Source organism: Camarhynchus parvulus, chromosome 19 (assembly GCF_901933205.1).
Source record: "Camarhynchus parvulus chromosome 19, STF_HiC, whole genome shotgun sequence".
NCBI lineage: Eukaryota > Metazoa > Chordata > Aves > Passeriformes > Thraupidae > Camarhynchus > Camarhynchus parvulus.
Window position 1 is genome coordinate 2,604,355 of NC_044589.1, and position 21,442 is coordinate 2,625,796.

Consider the following 21,442-nt stretch of genomic DNA (forward strand, 5'->3'; position numbering starts at 1 on the left):
ATCTTTTTATGATAGCTGCCACGCAGGATAGCTCTGCTGAATTTTCCTCCAAGATTAAATTGGTTGTTCAGATTCTTCTCGTAGTCTTTTTATTTCCCCCCTCCCAACAGTCCTTCACATCCATACCAATGGCTCTGCATCATTCTCTTTCTTTTCCTGTATTTGTAAATCACAGTGTCCTCTTGTAGCAGACTTTTTATTGATTACTCAAAAGAGGTAGTCGAGCTTAATAGCAAAGCTGAAATGAGTCTTGAAGAAGTGCTGTTCCTGCAGCATGATAAAACTGAATCCTGTGAACATGAATAAAGCTCAACATACACAGCAACACCAACACTGTAAAAGCTGGCAGGATCTACTGTTCCTGGGAAATGGGAAAACCTCCTGGCTCCAGAATAAGCTCAGAGGTCACTCAGAGCCCTTCAGGACTGTCCCAGCATGGAGAGAGCTCGGAGGTCACTCCCAGCCCTTCAGGACTGTCCCAGCATGGACAGAGCTGCTGTCACTGAATGGAGCTGGCCTGAATTGCTGGATCACAGGAGATCTGGAGCATTAACGAGCTGGCTGTGGATGTAGGAATGGAAGGATGTCGATGTTTAGGGATTTATAAATTCACATCATTTAAGGCAATGAGGGTGTGATCTGCTGTGACCTCCTGTCTAGCACAGGCCATATGATCTCACTAATTAATTGTACTGCCTGGAGTACAGTAACTCTGACGGAACGAGGGCACAACATTTAGGCAAGGTTTTAATTTTTTATTAATTTTTTTTCAGTTAGGGAAGATCTGCCCTGTTTTTAAGTGAAGAATAATAAATTATTGCCCGTTTTTAAAATATGCACCAGTCTAGATTTATCTGGGTTTTGCCCATTGCATCTGGTTATTCACTTGCTTTTTAGACTGAAGATAAAGCCTACAGAGGTTTTGTGGGGAGAACATGTTTGAAATCTCAGAGCCTCCCTATTCCTAAATTTTCAAAAGAGATGAGAATGGAACTTCCAATCTTTTGGTATCTACAGTCTATAAAACAGAAGGAGCCTCTCCCTCTCCAAAACATCCCTTGTGAAATTCCAAGGCTCTGTATTCACAGAGCATATCTCTGGAGAAAGCAGTGAATTTCCTTGCCCTACCTAATCCATCTCAAAACTGCAGAGCACAGGTTGAGTAGTTTAAAATTCCTTTCTGTACAAGATGCAGGTGCTTTGCTGGGATCATCCAGCCAATAAATTCAGTGTACATTTTTGTCTGTGGGGTAGTGGTGACCACAAAGTTTGAAGATCTGAAGCTTCTGCTCCTTCCAGGAGTCCTGAAGATCCTCAGATTCCAGAGAGAGTTGTTCTGCATCCCCTCCTGCTTTGGTGTGTCCCTTCTTTCTCGACAGAGTTTACTGGGAAGTCCTGTGTTTGACTTTCAGGATGTCCCTGGCCCTGATGTGGGGCTCACCTTTGAAAGAGATAATTCCTGGCAGTGTGAAGTCTCATTGCAGCTGCAAAGGGAGCACGTGGGCAGTGTCAGTAATGCTGCATTGGCCACAGCCCTGCACAGCACAGCTGCTGCTGGCAAAACTCCTGCATTTTCCACGACCCTCCTGGTCAGGAATAACTTTTTGAGCACTGAGCTAAAAGCCAGCTGTTCAAAGCAATCCCTTGCCTTGGCTGAGACAGGTAATTTGCCACTGCTGGTAACAGTCATGGAGCCTGTGATAATATTTTTGATATAGGAGTTTTTACCATTTAGTCTGGGGGTAGGTTAATGCAGCAGTGGGGAAAAAAAAACCAACCAAACCCCAAACATTTTTCTTCTATCTATGCTAGGAGAGCATTGGTGGTAAACTGAGGACCTGGTATTGCCCAGTGGATATTTGTACAGGAGGATGGCTCTTAAAATAGATATTTGGGTCTTACCTGAAGCTGAGGGACAGCAGAGGAACAGCTCCAATTTGCCTTCAGTGAGCAGGGACAGGACCCAGAGAACAGCTGGAGCTGGGGCAGGGCAGGTTTATGTTGGATTTTGGGAAAAGGTTCTTCCCCCAGAGGGTGCTGGCACTGCCCAGGCTGCCCAGGGAATGGGCACGGCCCCGAGGCTGCCAGAGCTCCAGGGGCTCAGGGATGCCCAGGCTGGGATTGTTGGGGTGTCTGGGCAGGGGCCAGGGCTGGACTGGATGATCCTTGGGGGTCCTTTCAAGTCTGGGGTATTCCATGACCCTCCCACCTCTGTGCTGTGTGGCCATGAGCCCTGTGAGCCCCAGAGTGGGTCACTGCAGAGGTGCAGAACCAGCCTGGGAGCAGCGGCAGCTCTGGCTCAGAGCACAGGGGGCTCACAGGGCTCTGGGCTGGGTGCAGGGGGTGCTCAAGAACAGAGAGCTGGAGGAAATGAGAGGTTCCCCTTCCTGTCCTGCTGGGACACACCAAGGTATCACTGCTGCCACTGCTTCTTGGTAAAGGGGGCTGCAGTGCTGGGTGCTGTGCTGGACAACACCCCCCAGCTACCAAAGAATCCCACAAGGGGTTGGGTTCAAAGGGACCTTAAAGCCCATCCAGTGCCACCCCTGCCATGGCAGGGACACCTCCCTCTGTCCCAGGTGCTCCCAGCCCTGGCCTTGGGCACTGCCAGGGATCCAGGGGCAGCCCCAGCTGCTCTGTTCAGCCAGGCAGTGATGAGTATTCTTATTCTCAGCCACTCCTTGAACAAAAAATGGCAGAGTTCAACTGATAAATCATATTCCTACCTCTACAAAGAGAAATACAACTCCTGTTTTAAATTCAGTTCTTATAGTTGCTGCATTCTGGGGGAAAAAAAATAATGCTTTCATTTCCTAATAAGAGATCACAGATTCCAAATTATAGAACCATGTATGTCAAAAAGGAAATTTGAGCCAGCAAGGCCAAAGTGTGCCATTGTCCTTACAATTTATATTTACTTGCTCTACATTTAGAATAATCCTTCTCTTCCCTCAGGTCTAGCACAGACAATTTATCAATTGTACAAAAATTATAAAGGCAGCAATAAATAATAACAGTAATAATAATGCATAACAACTGTGCAAGTGATGAATTATAAAGCAGGGAGTGGAAAAGGGAATGAAAGCACAGCACAGAAGCCAGTTTGCAAGGCTGAGTACACAGGCTGAGCTATTTTTCTGGTGTCATGACAATGAGGAACATTTATGGGAGTTTGCAAACAGCTTAGAACACAAATCATTTTGTTTCAGGTTATATTTATAGGGCTTTGTTAAGGGGGTTTTAGTATCCATTAAAATCCAATGTTCAGAGGTTTATAGCTCAGCTGTTAAGGTTTTATCCCTAAGGATCAATTGTTTTGGGTTGTTTGGGGAATTATTATTACCATTATTATTTATACAATTCAGTTTAACTTATTTAGGCTACTGTAAAGACACAGAACTCAAAAGCTAAAGAGGTCTTGTTGGGGGAAGAAAAGATGGATTTTTATTATTTATGTTTTGTTTCAGATACAATTTCTACATCTCTTTTATCCTAGAAATCAGTGGAATCTCCCTTTGTGTGGGTTTCAGTAGCCATGTTGTGCTCAGAGTTGCTGCAGCCTGCACAAGAGAGCAACCCCTGAGCAGTGCTGTCTGTGCTGGATTGCTGCTGCTCTGTGCTCATTGCTCTAAGTGAAAATAAAAATAATTTTCAGTTGGACTGATATAATTTCCAGAGGTCACGCACTTTAGTTGGTGGAAGATGAGATCTATACTGAAAATAGGCATGGTGTGTCTAGGGCCTGATCCAGGTCTTAATGCTTTTTTCTTCTTTTTTATTTCTTCTATTTACTGAGACCAACATTCTCTGAGAAAAATGCCTTATTTTCCTGCACACTTTATAAACACATAGAGTGAAAGTAAGCAAATCCTAGGGAATGTACCATTTAATAGCCCAGAGAGATGAGAAGTAGAGGGTTGACAGCAGAAGGGAGTAAGTGACTTGCCTGAGGTGATCCTGATAGCCAGTGACAGAGGTGGATCTCCTGAGTCCTAGCCCAAGGCTATCTTTCCTCCATCATCTTGCTTTTCAACCCACAGTGCAGTATTTTTGGTGAGAGGTGAGTCAGATCCAGGGGATATTGCTGGATCACTCCCAGTTAGGTGGATGTGGAGGGTTAAGGACCTGACACACAGGGAAAAGGGCAAATAACATATCTGATAGTTGTTCCATAAACAAGCATGGGAGCAATGAACTGTGTTCTTGAGAAAATATATATATAAATTCTTAAAATGCACCTACCTTGGAATTAATATAGTGACTGTTCTTATTTAAATCATTTTCTGTTGTACCCTGCTTCCTTTGTGGCAGTATTTCCCAGCTGTTTTTTGTTTAATTCTAAATATTCATGACATTAATTCTATTTAAGTCCTATGCTGTTATCTGAGACAAAATGTCAACATTTTATGACAAACTGCTGTATCCATTGCTTCGAGTGTCCCCGAGGAGCCTGTTTGATGTGGCTGACTATCAATCTCTGATGGAAAATCTGATTGACACCAATAAAAGCTTGATAGTTCTCATTTCCCCATTTAAAATGATCCAAACAGCTCAATAGCCATGCAAGGTCTTTAGAGTGTTTTTAGCCTGTGCATAATTCATCATCTCAATTGTTGTGCTTTTTTAACTTCCAATTTTGGAATATCAGATCAATAGAGCATCCAGTTGCTCTCTTTACTCTTTCCTTTCTTGCTGCAATCACACAGGACCCCAGGTTCCTTTTGAGCCCTGGAGAGGCATCTTTGCATCCTCTTTGCTTCCTGCCACAACCCTTTCCATGGGTTATTCTTTTTCACTTGGCTCTATGAAGTGTAAGCTCCAGACCATCCAAGATCTGCCATGCACGCAGAGGAAAGCAAGTTGTTGCCTCCAACCTCTTGATGCTGTTCTCAAAGTTAACTCAAGCCTCACTTAGCTGGTTGGGTTTTTTTCTTGTTGTAATTTCTATTTCTGGCAGCGGCGAAGAAAGGAAGAGACTCTCAGACCCCAGACTGTGAATATAATGCTGACAGTAAGAAAAAACATTTAAGAGGAATCTCTGTGAGATACTGAGGTCAAACTTTGGCCATCTGGCAGTTGGGAAGAGCCATGTGTGAAGGCACGCCAGGCACCTGCTGAAGGCAGAGCTGCAGCAGCAAAGCCTTCAAAGATTTGCTGGCTGCTCTCAGCCTTCGCTTGGGTTTCATTTGTAGCTTCTCTTATCGAGCACAATTTCTAAATGAGGATGGTTGCTTCACTTTAAGGACGTACAAATGACTTGCCCTCACCTGTCAAGCATGATCCTTGTATTTTACCAGGCCCATTATGAACGCAATCTTTCTGTCGAAAATTTGCATACCTCCTTTCTTGAAAAGTAATGACAGCAATTTCTTTCCCTGCGCTCACTTTCTGAGTGTCTCATTTAACAGCACCTGGGAAACCGACAGGCGCAGAGATGAGAAGTGAAAGAGAGCAGTTGATTAAATCATCATCAAGTCGGGCCTCAGAAAGTCAATTCTGCTTCCCGTCTGCAATGATATCCTTTTATCTTAAAGTAATGAGCTATGGCACTTTTGCATCCGGTAATGCGATAAGTTCTATTAGCATGTTCCATTTGCTTCACAAGCAAGGGCAAGTCATTTCAGTAAGCTCATATCACTGCAATCAAAGCAATTGGCTTCACAGGCAGAGAAGAAAGAGGAAAGGCTCAGGGTGATTTTTATGGATCACAACACAGTGTAAAAAAAAGATTCTTGTATTATTTTAACCCGTAACATGCTTTGCTTCTTGTCAATCAAGGTGTTTTTATTTCATTAGCCCGTAAGTACCTGGAAGACTCAAATTCCAAACAGAACTCATGAGCTAAGACCAGGAGTTCTGAAAAATAAGAATCTTTTCTTATACAGATAACACCCACTAATGCAGTATTAGGCACTGACTTCATTAACCACTGATTAGTTTAAACCTTTCCTATCGACTTAGTCCATCGGTACAAATGCACATTTTTATTACTATTTACTATTATTTATTTTTTTGAACCTTGAAAAAGTACTTGTGAGTTGAGAGGATGCTAAACATGGCATTACAAACTGCAAATTGCCATCAGTTTGAGAGGCTGCTAAAAATAACATGACAGCTGCAAGTTGCCTGCAGCCAGCAAGGCAGGTAAGGAGGCAGCAAATGTGCAACCCGAGTCCCAGGGGAGAGCATGGAGGCATTTCTCCTTATGGAGCCCTCAGGAGCTGAGGCAGAGACTTCACCCTTCAATTGCAACAGAGGATGACTTCCTGAGATCAGGATTCCTGTGTGTGTGTGGCTGGCAGTGCCTGCTGCCAGGTCTGGTGGGATTTGGGTCCCTGACTGGTGCTGGGCACTTTCTGAGGGTGCTGAGCTGTCACAGACATCTTTTATGAAAAATTCTTTCCTTAGGATTTTTTCTCTGAGAAGCTGAGAGGCCTCAGGAACAAAATGTAAACATTGATTATCTGCTGTTGTGGAATGCAACAGGTGCATCTGTGATTGGTCTCGTGTGGTTGTTTCTAATTAATGGCCAATCACAGCCAGCTGGCTCGGACTCTCTGTCTGAGACAGAAGCTTTTGTTACCATTCCTTCCTTTTCTATTCTTAGCTAGCCTTCTGATGAAATCCTTTCTTCTATTCTCTTAGTATAGTTTTAATGTAATATATATAATAAAATAATAAATCAAGCCTTCTGAAACATGGAGTCAGATCCTCATCTCTTCCCTCATCCTAAGACCCTGTGAACACGGTCACACTGAGCTGAGGAATGCATGGCACTGTTAGTTTTCCATCTGGAAAACACATTTAATCTTCCCCTGGCCCTGGTGGGAGCATCATCCTGCTCTGGGCTTGGCCAGGTGTGGGGTCACTGGGCAATGACACCATGACAGCAGTGACACCATGACAGCAGTGGCACCTGGGCAGTGCCACCATGAGGAGGCTGCTGGATCTGTGGGATCTGGACCACAGAAGGTGCAGTAACCTCCAGCCCCAGCTCCCTTTCCAAGGAACAACAGAAAAAAAATTTCTTCCAGGGCTGGTTCCACATGTCCCTGGGGTGACACGGAGCTGGGGCAGCCTGGCAGGACAGGGGTGGCAGCCCCCAGCAGCTCCTGTGTCACCTCCCCAGCAGTGCCCAGTGCCCCAGTGCCTCCCAGTGCCACAGGTGCCAGCCTGCCCCTGCAGGGGAAATCCCTGCAAACACAGGGGGCAACACAGCAGAACCAAACCAGGGTCTGCCTGGAGGGAAATTCCCCCTTGGCTTTGCAACAACTTCCCTGTGGCCTACCAGGAATGTTTGGGCCTCCCACCAGGTGCCAAGGATAAATCCATGTCCTAGAGAAATGTAACGTCTTTATCCTCATCCTTATCCTGAACAGCAATGTAATCCAGAGTTTTCATTTTAATACTCAACATGTCATTCTTTCTAATAAAACCATTGTTTTGCTGATGGTAGAGCTAAAAGGAACTACTAATTGTGTCATTTTGTAATATAAAACAATGATAAGTGTCCTGGGGGGAGGAATTAAAAAGAATTTCAGCTGAAAAACATTCTAAATTCTGAATATTTTTATTGTAAGGGACCCAAGATAACTTCAAATGTCCAAGACTGACACATTTCAGCTGAAGTGAAGTAGTTTGGATAAAATGGAATTCAGATTAAAGGTCAACATTGCAATCTTTTGTCCAGACTTAGGTAATTTGTGTAAAATGGGACTTTTTGCTGAATAATCCATAATTTTAGCTTTTAAGAAAGCAGACCTTAAACTTCTCAGACCATTTCTGTTTCAGAGCCATTCCTTCCAGTGAATCACAGTGGATAATGGTGAGGAATTGCTAAGCAGACTGTGATGTTAACCAATTTGTGAGATGCTATATATATGTGTATATATATATATTTAAGATTCCTTGGCAGGGAGCTCCATGCTGAATGCTTCTTGCAGCAAAGTCACAGATAGGAAGGAAAAAAGTGAAATTCTTGCTCTTAGTTTCTTTGTGGCTCTGCCAGTCTCCATTTCAACAATTAGAAAATTGCCCATTTATTCCCTGTCTGGGTCTCCTTTCATCTAGGAGATGTTTTTTTCTCCTTTTTTTCTTGGAAGCAAAGGTCTAATTGTATAGCTGAAATATCATCTTTGCCCTTTCCAGGGCTGCCAGTTTGTCATTGGTGGAGAGATGGACAAGAATATTGTAAATGTCACTGTGAACAGGCTGAGGTCTGGGTTTTCCCTCATTTTCTTCAGATTTCTTTTCAGCAGACAGATGAGTAGAATCACTTTGTTCAGAGCTGGCGTTGCAGCAGCTCTGACTCCTTTGGTGGCAATGATAAATGGCTCCAAGATATGAAATAGCTGTTCCAGCAAAGTCCATTGAGCAGAATAGAGAACAATGCCCTCCTCAATGTCATTGTACATGAGATATTCAATGATTGCCACTTTTTGCACAAGAATGTGTTCAATCAGCAAAGTACAGAGAAATCCATGGTGTTGCTTCAGCCTGAATGAGCTGGTGAGGTGGCTCAGACCTTTACTCGGCTTGATTTGGACCAGGCTCTCTCAAGTTATTAAAATGGGCTCAAATTAGAGCTGTCACCACATAGGGTGTCTGATTTTTGAAACGTGGCTTTGGGATCAGGCTCATTCCACGGGTGCTCTGGGAAATGTGCTGTGCATTTTAACTCTCTCCACCTGGGCCAGAGGGCTGGGGAGGTGCAGCTAATCTTTAACCTGATCTTCAGCTTCCCTTTTCTTCTAAAAAACACAGCAGCAATTATGCCTCAGCTGGGAATTGGAAAGTTCTTTTCCCACTTGCCACTGCAGGTCTGTGTGTGCAGACCCCACATTGCAGGGAATGCATTTGCTGCAGCCCAGGCTGACTGCAGGGCTTCAGGCTGGGGCAGAAAGAAGAAATTTCTGGTTTGTTGGTACAGAGATCTTTTGCCTTTGCATGTCTTCTTTCTCACCTGGATTTGATTTTAGGGATAATTATTTGAATTTTGACTGCATCACACATATGAACATGCAAGTTTTTGGGTCACTGACTGTGATTAGCATTTCTAGAGCAGGGAGTTGCAGAAATACTGCAAAAGGAAGCTTGAACACTTGGCACATGTGTGTGTGTGTCAGGTGATGTGATGGCTGGTGGCTTTGGTTATTTAAGGGATTGGAGCAGTTTCAGTGATAACTATGGCCACTTTGTGCAAATCACAGTCAGTCTGCTCTCATTATTACCCCAATTATATAGAAACTAGGAGAGCCCTTAGCATTTCCATATATCCTGTAAGATTTTTATCAATGAAGACCATTTTGAGTGAGCTTTACTTGCTTTGAATTTTGTTGGTAGTGCCATAGGTCCCTTGGGAAAAACACTGAGTCCCTTCTGGCCAGTACAAGACTTTAAGAAGCACAAAATAACCAATTTTCAGACTCCTCCCACTGAGGAGCCTGTCAGGCTGTGGTCTGAGAAGCTCTGACAGCATTAGGGCCATGTGCCTGTGAAAATTTGGCCATCCAGGGAGCTGTGGGTGCTCAGCAGTTCTGCCCATCTGGCCTTCACTGAATGAGCTGAGGGCTGGCCGGGGGGGGGTGTAGGGCAAATCAGGCAATTTGGCTCTGGGCTCATCTCCAGCCTGGCCTGGGGGGGGCTGTAATCAGTCACAACTTGTGCTCAGAGTGGAGACAGTAAGTGCCTTGAGCCTGTGAATCAGAGCAAGAAGCCTCTGTTTGTTCAGGTGTGAAATGTGTCTGCAGCCTCCTTGTCCTGATTTGTCACATTATCACCCTCAGCTTCCAGTGAAGCCAGTGGCAGTTATCCAAAAATCAGGTCATGCTATCTCTGAATGATATTTTGGATTCCCAGTTATTTGCAGAATATTCCAAGGCAGCCTGTGCACAGAGCCATGGTTTCCTGAAAAAGACGGGAGAGCACCGAAAAATGAGCTTTCTGTAATAGCCATGGAATACTGAAACACAGCCCAAAGCAGGGGCCAGTGCAAAGTATTTCCATTGCTTCAATTCCAAAACAGTCTGGCGCTCTGAGAACCACAAAGCACTTAAATCATTTTACTTCTTCCTGTGGCCCTGGGAGGTAGGGAAATGCTGGAGGAATTGAGGAATTGAGCGAGCAGTGCAGACTCCAGCCTTCAAATTGACCAGTAATTCTGAATAATCAACTTCACGGTTGTCAGCTTCGGTTCCCAAAATTCCCTCTTCAGCTGTGGGGAGCAGTGAGGCTGCAGGAGATGGAAACACCTCGTGCTTCAGCAGCTCTGGGCAGAACCTGCATCCAGAGATGTAAATGGGCCCATCAGAGCATTGTGGTGGCTGTGTGTGAGCACAGTGCCTGGGCTGACCCTCAGCCATGGGCACAGTGTGCACTTGCTCCAGTTCTGTTTCCAGCCTGAGCAGCAAACTTCTTTCCTCTCCCTCTTTGGCATTACCCCTGCACACAAACTGTGTGATGGGTGGGAGTGCAGAATGTGCCAGTGCAGAGTGTGTCCTGCACACCCACACACACACCCACACCCACACACACACACACCCACACCCACACACACACACCCCCCCACACACACACCCACACACACCCACACACACACTCACACACACACAGGTGCTGCACAGATGTACAACCCCAGAGCAGTGCTCAGAGCCCTCTCATCCTCTCCCTCCCTCTTTCCTTCCATCCAGCTGCTCCCCAGAACGCTGCCATGGGCCCAGGACAGCCGTGCTGGGCACTGGGTTCTGCCCTGGTGCCCAACCCTCTGTGAGAGGGCAGAGCTGCCCCAGAGCCAGGCTGGCCGAAGGCAGGGAGCTGTTTGCTGAGTGCATTTATTGCCTTTGCATAATTTTTGAACTGGAGGGCTTTGACCATCATCCCTCTCTGCCAGAGGCTGGCACGGAGGGCTCTGGAGGCTGGAGCTGTAAATTGGATGGTGCACTCCAGCAAAGTCCTGGGGTCAGTGTGGGAATTCAGTAGCAGGGATGGCAGTGTTTGCTCCCAGTGCCATGTGCAGCACAGGCAGGGTTGGCAGGCACCCCAGCTGGCCCAGGCACAGAGCTGTCACTCCTGGGCACGCTGGGAGGGAGCAGGAGCAGCTTTAATGGGCTTGGCACAGCTCTCCTCCATCATGGGCACCAGTAGGGCTCGGTCCTTCGCCATATGCTGAGCTCTGGAGACAAGGTGCTGCTGGGTACTGCAGTAATTATTTGATGTGGAATTAAGCAGACCTTGAAATTAGAACTGGACTGTGGGAGAGCAGGAGGTGTGGAGTTTAACACTTTGCTGGAAATGGCCTCCCACCGGCAGCGCTGCGCAGATTCACTCGGCTGTGGGGAGCTGCTCTCTTGGCAAATTCAGATGTCAGGGCTGGCAAGTTATCTTCTCCCCAGGCACCTCCACGCTGGAGGGAACACAAAAACCCTGAGCTTTTCCAAGCTTATGAGTCAGTAAAAACTACAGCAGAGATTCTTTACATCAGACCAAAGCTGGGCTAAGGGAGAGGCTGCAGAGTGCTGTGAGCACAGCTGGGTCACAGGACGCTGCTCCTGTGCCTGGCACCAGGAGTGGTGGCACCTTGAAACCCTCTGAACCCTGCTGCTCCAAGGGAATTGCCCCTGCCTGCTTAGACATCCTTTTGCCCCCTTTATTTTCACTTTTGCATTCAGTCTCATCAAGACTTGGAGTTTGCCTGGAGGGTGGGCAGAGACACAAACAAAGGAGCAATTGCCCCTTTGCTCCTTGGTTTCAAACACATAGGAGGTGTGATAATGGATCCTGGGGAGCTCATGGTGAGGGAGCTCCTGGCTCTGACCATCCAGGGGGAGAAGGTAACAGAGCCCAAAAGCTGAATTTTTCCAATAGCTGTGAAGCAGAAATAGTAAATGGAAGATCTTTGTGACATTCATGCTTGTGATATGCTCTGTGATTCCTGGGGATGTCCTGTGCAGGGCCAGGAGCTGGACTGGATGATTCTTGTGAGTCCCTTCTAGCTCAGGAGGTTCTCTGATTCTGTGCCCTGATTTTCATGGATTACAATCCAAGTTTGCTTTTTTTGTAAATGCAGGGCCTTCAAACCAAAATCTCATACAGGCAGTCCTGATGAAGTCAAAATGCCTTGTATTTCTGGGGTAAGGTAGGAGTACTTTATATCAGTGCCATGCTGTTCTAGAAATGCTTTCCTTTTGTCAGTTAAGTGGACTCTTCATTAATTCAAACATTGTGTGAGGTTTTCAAAATTAAAGCTAAAATTGCCCCCTGTCTTCATGTTTCTTCTCATTTGTTTGTTACCAGAGGAAATACTCTGGTATTAAATAGGTGCAACTAGTGCTATATAAATCACTTCAGTTATTAAATAAATTTCACTTCCTTTTCTATTTGAAATCAGCTGCAAGAAGATTGTAATTTTATCTCATCTTTCCTTCATTTAAAATTAGTTCAAAAATACCTAGAAATAGTTCTTATCTCTAATGTGTTAGTACATAGCTCAGTGGTGTAGGGAAGGCACCTTTTCCCCCCCTGTACTGATGCAGACAAGGGAAAAGCCAGTGAAACAGAAAAGTTATAATTAAACAACAGACAGGAGATGAGTTGATTTGTGCAAATCAAGTATGTGTATTTGTGGGAGTATTTGGCTCTGTCTGTTCACATCCCACTGTACAGTTAACCTTTGGAATTCACAAAATATAACTAATTTCAAAGCAATTCAGTTGTCTTACAAAAATACTAGAAGATGATATAAACACCATAAAGATATAAATACATAAAGATATAAGAACATAAGGATATAAGTACATAAAGATATAAATACATAAAGATATAAGTACATAAAGAGCTTAACTGAGTGCTGTAAGAGCCTGACAGTCAGCTGCTCCTTGGGTAGGAAAGCCTGGGTCTCCTGCTTGGTGATGTTTTCCTTGGAAATGTTTGCCATGAGATCTGCATAGCTCAGTCTTGAGTGATAGAGACAATTCATCCTCCAGAACCTCCAGCTGTAGATAGAAACAAAACAGACCCACAGAAGGAGCTGCAGGTACCCAGAATTCAAGCCTGTGTGTTCCAGGGTTCCCAGAGTCCTGTTTCCAACATTTTGTACTTCCAGCAAATGCAAATGTGGTTTGGGTTGTGATGCTTGTCTTTCAGAAACATTGAGTGATCTAGTCCTGCTCTATTCCTACAATAGTAAAACTTATTTAAGAATTGAGCAATGGCACTGGATGAATATCAAGACTCTCTAGAGTTACCAGTCAGCATTTTGTAAAATTGTGATGTCTGGGCAACTCCCAGAGAACCTGAGGGAATCAGTGGCTGTGGCACATTCCTGCTTCCCTGTGATCTCTGCAATCTTCATTTCAGCAGCCAAAAGCAAAGGCACAGGGTGACCTTTCCTTGTGTTCCTGGAGAACAGCAGCCTTGCAAGGCTCCTCTGAGTGCTGGGCACACCTGAGCATCCCCAAGGAGCCCCTGCAGCTGCTGGACTGCAGCAGCATGAGGAGCACTGCTCATCCAAAGAAAACACTCCAGCCCTCTGAGGCTGTTTTTCTTCTTCCCTGATCCAGTTTTGGGGTCTGAATGTGCCCCTGCACCTCCAGCTCCTGTGCCCCTGAGCTGAACTGGCAGAGGCTTTGCAAATGGCTTTGGTGCATGCAGGGCAGGTTTTTCATCATTCAAACACAGAAATGCATCCTCTGCAACAGCACTGGGGAATTTCCTCCCATACAGTAACTGCACTTGTTCCTACAGGTACCAGATGTGATGCCCAACACTTGTGAATGTATCACCCATCTTGTTCACAGAAATATTTATCTTCTTTTTGTTGTAGCAAGCTTGTCTTACCCATGCTTTTTCTCTTTTTGTGTTTCAGTGTGACAGCGACAGTGATCAAGAAGAAAAGGTAAGAAAGAAAATCAGTATGAGAGCAAAACTAATTTATTGGATTCCCTTATTCCTCTTAATCTATTACTTATTCAAAGTTTCTTCTTGGACTAATCTAAAGCATCTCTATACAAAGAAAATTTCTGTCTCTAATTTAATTTTGGAATAGAACTCCAAGGAAAGAGAATTCTAATGAATATTTTGGAGGCCACACAGTTCATCCTGAAGCATATTGATGCCATGGTCTGTGTGGGTTGTTTATGAACACCAGTCTCACCACCAACCCTTTCCATGGCTACACTTCCCCTTGGAAGTTGTAGCAGCAACGGAGTCTGTTGGTAACCCTCACATTTGCACTTCTTAACAGTTATTTAATCACTGTTAGTGCCTGTTGTGCTTCTCTGCAGGCAAAGGCCTGCAAATTCCAACTGAAGTGTTATGGTTGATATATCTGTTTTTCAGAAATAACATTTGGAAAGTGTGTATTAAGTCAAGTAACACAACTTGCTGAGCACTGTCTCCATGATTTTGGGCTTCTGAGTGGGAAAGGGGAAAAAATTAATCTGAAAGAGTCAGACAGTGGTCTCTGATGCTTCCTATTATTTAGAAGACTAATAGTAATTAAGAACTGGTATCCATAATGATGAATATTTTTAGATGTTATTTTATGTTTGTGAACAGCCTAACCTTCTTTATTTGGAAAAATTGAAATAATTATCACAGAAAAACTGGCCTAATTTCTTTATTTCCAGGTTGGATTTTGTGATTTTTATTTGTATGTTGAGCCTTAAGGGATGTTTTGATAATGTAATCATTTTTGCCTCCCCTTTCCTTGGATAAATTGGGGAATGGAAGTCAGGGGAGGGTAAAATAATGTCAGAAAACATTGTTCCTATAATAATGTTGAACTGGTTAGAGTTTCATGAGTGGTTCTGTTAACCAGCTCCAAGGCAGGCCAAGAAGAGGAGAGATGACCAGGCTGGTGTGCAGCTCACCCAACAGCCAAGGGCAAATATGCTGTAAAATCCAGAGGGAAACAATGAGTACAAAAATCACCTTCCACGAATTTAATCAGTTTTCTGCAGGGTTGGTGTAACAGGAAGGAAATTTTCAAACCATTCTGTATATAACTTCCAAAGCTTTGCCCTTCAGCTCTTTTCCCAAGTAGAGGATTTTTTCCTCATGTTTCTTAATAATTTGCTAACTATGTTAAAGAACTGCTGTTTACTTTGAAATGCAATGATTTTCCTTGCATAAGGGAACTAATCACTGGAGTTAATCAGTGTGACAACAGAAAGGGGAGGTTTTGTTGGGTTTTTGCACAGAATATTAACCTGCACTTTTCAATATGAATTTTTAATGCATTACCATTACATTCCATCCTGTGAAGTGATTATTCATTTTCAGGATGTTCCTTATGCAGAGGAAGATGATAAACTGAATTTCAGCTTCTATGTTTATGGCACCCAGAACTAAAAGTGTAATTTCCTGTCACTGCAGCATTTATGGAGCTGAACCTCTGCCTGTTTCACTCATTTTTTTTCTCTTGCAGCCCTCCAGTATAAAAAAGGCAGAGGCAGCTTTTGGGGATGGAGGGGAGATGCTGGTTCAGGATGCACAATACAAGAGAGAGTCAAGATTGTACCTCACATGGAATACCCCAGTACTTGTGTGGGCAGGATTTAAAATCCAGATGTGTATTCCATCTCTGTGATCCATATTTTCTCTTCCCCTTAATGAAATGAGATTAAGTGCAGGCCCAAATATCCCTAAACATTTAGTGCTTTTCAAATGTCAGAACCAGAGCCATCTTTGAGCTCCACAGCTCAGGCCCAGTTCTGAGAGATGACTGCTCACCCTGACTTATTTATTCAGGCTGTGCTGGCAGCCCAGGCAAAGATCTAAAGGCCTTGTTCTGCTGTTAATTTGAATTCAGCATATGTAGCCTGTTATAAAATGCGAGACATCATCATTTGAGCAGGTCAAGCATATTCAGATGAAGACAAATGGTGCTTATTTGATTTTCTTAAAATCAGGAAATGAAAAAAGTGCTCTCTGGAGAAATCATGTTCTGCCTGACTTAGATGATAGAGCAAGGCATGTACCCCAGATAAGAACAGGCACTGGTGGCTGGGTTTTATCTCTGAAGGACGGTGGGGACTGTCAGCTCGCTGACATGTGCATTATCCATGTCATTTTAAACAAAGTGACCTGCAGGAAAGTGCACTCTGCCGTGACGTGATAATGGGCTGCTGGATGACAGGTAAAGTACACACTATAAAGGAGGCTGTGCGTTATTCCTTTATTTAACTGACAAGTAGAAACTTCTTTTCTTCAGACAGGCAGGATCTTTTAGATCTCTTTCAATAGGACCCAGAAGATTTTTGAATTCCTGCTTTGAATAAAATAACATTTTTAGGAGAAAAAGTTCCTGTGAGCACACGGCACTGGGAGAAGGGAGGATGGTGGGTCCTGTCCAAGGGAGCATTTCATCAGTGGTGCCCAACATCCTCAGGTTTCATTAACAGCCAGGAGAGCTGGGGTGCTCAGCAGGATTAGAGGCTTGAAGATCCTTTACCCAAATGCCTTATATCATGATGATATTGGCCCCCAGCTGTGGAGCTGTTCTGGCAGTGAATTGACAAATTGCTCTTGGTGGGACCTCGCTCGGTGTGTTCTCAGGGCTGTGGAGCTGTGCCCCTCCCAGCAGACACAGCCTGGCCTGAAATGTTTGTGGGAAGAGCAGATCTGCTTTCCTCTAGGACTGTCTCTTGCAGATTTTGATACCCTGTTGTGTACAGAATGCAGGGTTAATTGCTGCACAGCAATTCTCTACTCACTCTTCAGAAAATGCAAAGGAAGCACTTTTGCTTCATTTAGGATTTTTGAGGGCAAACCCCCACTGATCCTCCACAGGAGATCCACAAGAGGTAGAAATAATGCATATAGGTACCATTTCTGCTAGAATAAATCAAACCTGGAATCCAGGAAGAATCCCAGAGCCTTTGAATGAAACATGGCAGATCAGTGTCAGGAAAGGTGTGTGACAGATGGAGGGGCTGAAGGGTGAGCTGGTTGAAGGATGGGCCACATGAAGGCAGGAGCAGGAGCTGGGAGCCTGAGGAGCAGCTGGATGGAGGGGGTGGCAGGGGCAAAGGCGCTGCCTCAGCCTGGTCCTTCTCCCTGACTTGGATCCGTGCCTATCTGGCTGATATCACAGCTGATATCTGACCTCTGCTGGGTGATGGCTGTGCCTCCAACCCAGCCTTTAACTGGGAGCCACTTTCTGTCTGTGTCTGCCCTCAAAGGAGACGTTTCTGCAGAGGTTTCTCCTGGAGAAGAAACAAGCATATTTAATTGAAACAATGATGCAGCCCCTGCTTAGCGGTGCTGTAGCTAAGGCTGTGTCAGCGTCTCAATTTTAAATGACATATTTTGGGTGGATAATTTGTCTATTTATATAGATTCATGCTCCTTCACTTCAGTTTGACACACAGGACTGGACTGGAGCACTCAAAGTAGACATTTCACCCACCTGTTGCTGAAAAGTCTGAAGAGGTAGCAGGCATGTCTGTGGAGGGAGAGTATATTTGGAAGACTTGCATCAGAGTGAGAAGCACTAATTCTTAGAGAGATGTCATTTTCCATCCTGGGATCCTTTCAGCAAATGCCACTGGGATTTCTTACTGAATCAGAAAAAAGTCTGGATCCCAGGGGAGCTCCGATTTTCTCCATTAAAAAGTCTGTCAGTCTTACTCTTTGAGCAGGTCTCCAGAGCTGATAATCTAAAATTAGGGCAAGCTATTGCACAGCTGACAAATTTAAGTGCAACTGTATTAGCTCTTGATATCTCGATACAATCTTATGACTTATACCCATGGTAATTAATAAAATATTAAAAACATAAGTGCAAACACAAAGTTTGTCTTCTGGAAATCAAAGGAAATCTTGTTTGGAAAAGACATACAAAGAGCTCTGATAAGAAAGTCAGGTGCTAAAGATGAGGTAAGAAATGAGGTCCTGTTTTATTCTCCATCTCTGCCATCTCCTCTCACCTCTCTGTTTAATTTTAAAATTAAAGGCTCGATCTGAGGCACTTCAGTGATTTTTCACTTCTTAAGAAAATGCTTCATTGATCAGGGAAGCTGCTTTGCAGTGCACACAGAGCAGGGCTGCTTCTGGCTGGAGTTGTATTCTGATGGGATGTGCAGCCTAAAAAACCATCCCTATTGATGCCTTAGTGCTGTGTTTATCCCAGGAGCAGCCCAGCAGTTCACGAATGCCCCTGGAACAAGGTCTGCAGGGCCCAGCAGTGCCTGGCTGCTCCTGGCTGCAGCCCAGGTGTCCCTGCTGAACTGGGCTCAGCTTTGGTGCCCGAATGGTGCAGGATGGGGAGGAAGGACAGAGCCAAACCAGTGCCTGAATGTGCCAGGGGTTGGCATCTGTTCAGAAGGGGAGGGTACCAAAGGGAGGGATTGGGATTAGGATGAGTGGGTGTTGTGCTTGCCAAGGAGCCTGGGCTGGTGGGACTGTGTTGCTTCATTATTGTTCTCTTTGAAAGAAAATTTTCTTCTTTGAAGAGAAAAATACTGTGCCATTAAAAGCACTGAGAGAGCTGAAGAATGATCTTTTTTGAATCAGATTATTTTTAAGGATAATGCTGATACATATGATTGCTTTAAATCAGGTACAAACCAAAGATTGGCATGGGAAATACCATAAATGACTCTGCTATGCCCAGGTAAAAGGGATGGGGATGGCTATTCTGCACCAAAGCATTCAAACCTGCACCCTCTGTATGTTTCTGCAGCACTTTTGCCCAATTATTTTGTGTGTGGGCTTTGGAGAGACATTTTGGAGTAGCATTTTGGCAGATGTGTGTCTCCCTGTTTATTGCACAGGTTGCATTTCAGTGTTTGGTGGTTAAATAACCACACAAACAAGTCTTTATGTGTTTGTGTGTGTTTGTTGTTCTTCCCAACTTTGCCAGCTTGACTGATTTAGGTAGTAATAAATGCTCTGATAAACCAAAGAGGAACTTGGGAAGGGCCTGCTAAAACCATGTCAGCGCATAGCTCTGGATAAATGCAGAGTTTGTTGGTCAAGAGCTTCAGGAGCTGCTTCCTCCTGCCCTGCAGAGCTGGAATGTCTCTGCTCCAAGCACAGAGCATCCTGCTCAGCTGGGGCAGAGCTGCTCCCTGTCCTCCTCACCCCAAAGCATGGGTAGGACACAGCAAATTGTCCTTTCCAGAGGAGCAGGAGGAACCCAGAACAACCCCCACCACAAACTGTGCTAGAAAATAGAATGCCAGAGTGCCAAATGCTGCTTTGCACAGGGCTGTGTTCTCTCCATTCTGCAAAAGCTTTGTCATAAATGGGTTAAATGGTGGTGAAATTGCTTTATGTCATCTTATATACAAATGTAATATATACTACATTTTTAAACAGGTGCAATCCACTCTCATGGCAGCAGTTGCATCAGTTTGGGATTTTTTTAGTAGGGTGCTTGGAAACAAAACTGTATGTGGGATATTTTTTCCTCACCCCTGGGAGGAATGAGGGAAGGAAGAGTTTGGTAGCATTTCAAGGGGAAAACATCCCCCTGGATGGTGCCAGGGCTGTGGCACAGAGACAGCTGGGAACCAGCTACAATTATATCACCACAGCCCTGCAGTGCTCCAGTAATATCTCTGCTCTTCTTGTGGTTTAAAACTCTGCCAGGGTTTCCCTTTGGTGTTTATGCACTGCTGGAGTATAAATAATAAATTACAATTTTCCTAGTCTGAAAAACTTTAGTCATAAAGGGAACTCTGAGCATTTATTGGGCTGTTGAAAGAAGGGCCTGCCTTCAGATTTGGGTTTTTTTCCTCCTGTTCCTCACACTTCTCAACCATAAGTGCAGAAGAAATGCACTACCCAACTCCCCCAGTTCAGAAGGGAGAAGCTAGGTGAAGGTTTAATACAGGAAAATGTGAGTCCAGACACAGAAGTGAAATTAAGTGTCAACAAAAAACATCACCACAAAGCTTTACACACTCAGATTGTAAATCTCTTGCTATTGTAGTTACTCAAGTCTCTTATTTTTTGTAGTGTCACATTTAACTTATTCTCCAGCTATCACAGAATTTCAGGTATTGGAGGAACTGAACTCCTAATAAAACTGTAACAATAATAAAAAAAAAAAAAAACAAAGACAGGCCTTCATTAACCCCTAGTGAGAAACTATTGTTTATAGAAGATTGGTGATTATATAGTATAAGATTGACGATTTATATCATTTATATAGGAAGATTGGGGGTGGTTTTTAGATAAAACTTCAAAATGTAAAGTGTGTCATGTCCAGTCTAGTAAGAAGAAGAAGAAATAAATGGGTGTGTGGCCTTAGGTTGTGTGAGACATTGATGTTTCCCCCAGTCAGGGAACAGCAAGGAGCCACTGTGGGCTGGGAGGCCCTGAGGTTCCTGAAGGCTCAAAATGGGCTTCATGTGGGAGCTCTGGGGGATCCTGCCCTCCCCAGATCAGATCTCTGGGTTCTGGGGCACAGCTTGGGCTGGCACATGGAGGCTGAGGAGCTGCCAGGCCACTCAGCCCCTCTGTGCTCCAGCAAGGGCATTGCTCACAGGAGGGAGCTGCAAACTCCTCCGATGGTGGCTACCAACCACCACGTCTGGCAAACGGGGAAACAGTGGCTGAGAACCCAATTTCAATCAATTACTTCAGGTCGTGGGATACTGCTGTCTTACTGTTTGGCATATATTTATTTTGGCTAAGGGTAAGATTAGAGCCACCATTCCTCAGTATTATCCCAAAAACGATTTCTGCAAAGCTGGGATGTTTCCCACAAGGGCGATTTGCCCTGCGTATTTGTACAGGTGTTGTCTTTTTAACTCCGCAGAACGGAGCGCCTTCACCTTGCCCCAGGGGTGAAAGATCACCCGGGCTCTCGGTGCTAGCCGGGCTCCGGCAATCGGCAACTGTTCCTGGCTGTTTAAGGCCCATTAGGAGGGAAGATAAGGCTCCTTTTTATTCATTTGCCGCGGCACACAGAGGGCCCCCGCGGTCAGAGCGGCAATAAAGGGAGCCCAGCGTGTTTGCTGTGAGGGATGCGGTGTTTGCAGGTGGGGAGCTCCGGGCCGCTCCCGTCCTTTGTCACTTTGTCACCGCTGTCCCTCGGCACAGGGACCCTGTGCTCCGCCCTCTCCCCTCCCCCAGCCCCGCTCCCCTTCCCTTTTTTTTTTTTTTTTTTTTTTTTTTTTGGTACCCATTTCGTGTAGAAAATTTGTATTTACTTTGGGAGTGTAATTTGTTCCTCCTGGATAATGTGACCCTTAGCGGAGCTGGATCATGGGTTAGTTGAAGTGATATTTTCCGCTAATGGTAGTCGTACATCATTGCTGTCAGCTCGGGTTAGGAGGCAAGCACATTACAGCTCCATTTTACCTCTGCAGGCATCTGGGATTATTTGCCATAACTGAGTATGACATGACCACACTACAGAGTGCATTAAAATTTTACTAGCTGCTCAGGCAAGTTCCTTGGCTCCAGCCTGCCTGCAGGCAGCCGCGGTGAC

The 21,442-nt window shown here is 44.8% G+C and overlaps 1 protein-coding gene across 1 annotated transcript in view; it reads left to right on the forward strand.

Annotated features, from left to right (window-relative positions):
- AUTS2 (activator of transcription and developmental regulator AUTS2) overlaps window positions 1-21,442 on the forward strand; it is a 793,219-nt gene that overhangs the window by 541,552 nt on the left and 230,225 nt on the right. Inside the window, exon 5 of the mRNA XM_030962942.1 lies at window positions 13,862-13,891. Coding sequence (XP_030818802.1) covers window positions 13,862-13,891 — 30 coding nt within the window. The remainder of the gene's footprint in view (window positions 1-13,861; window positions 13,892-21,442) is intronic.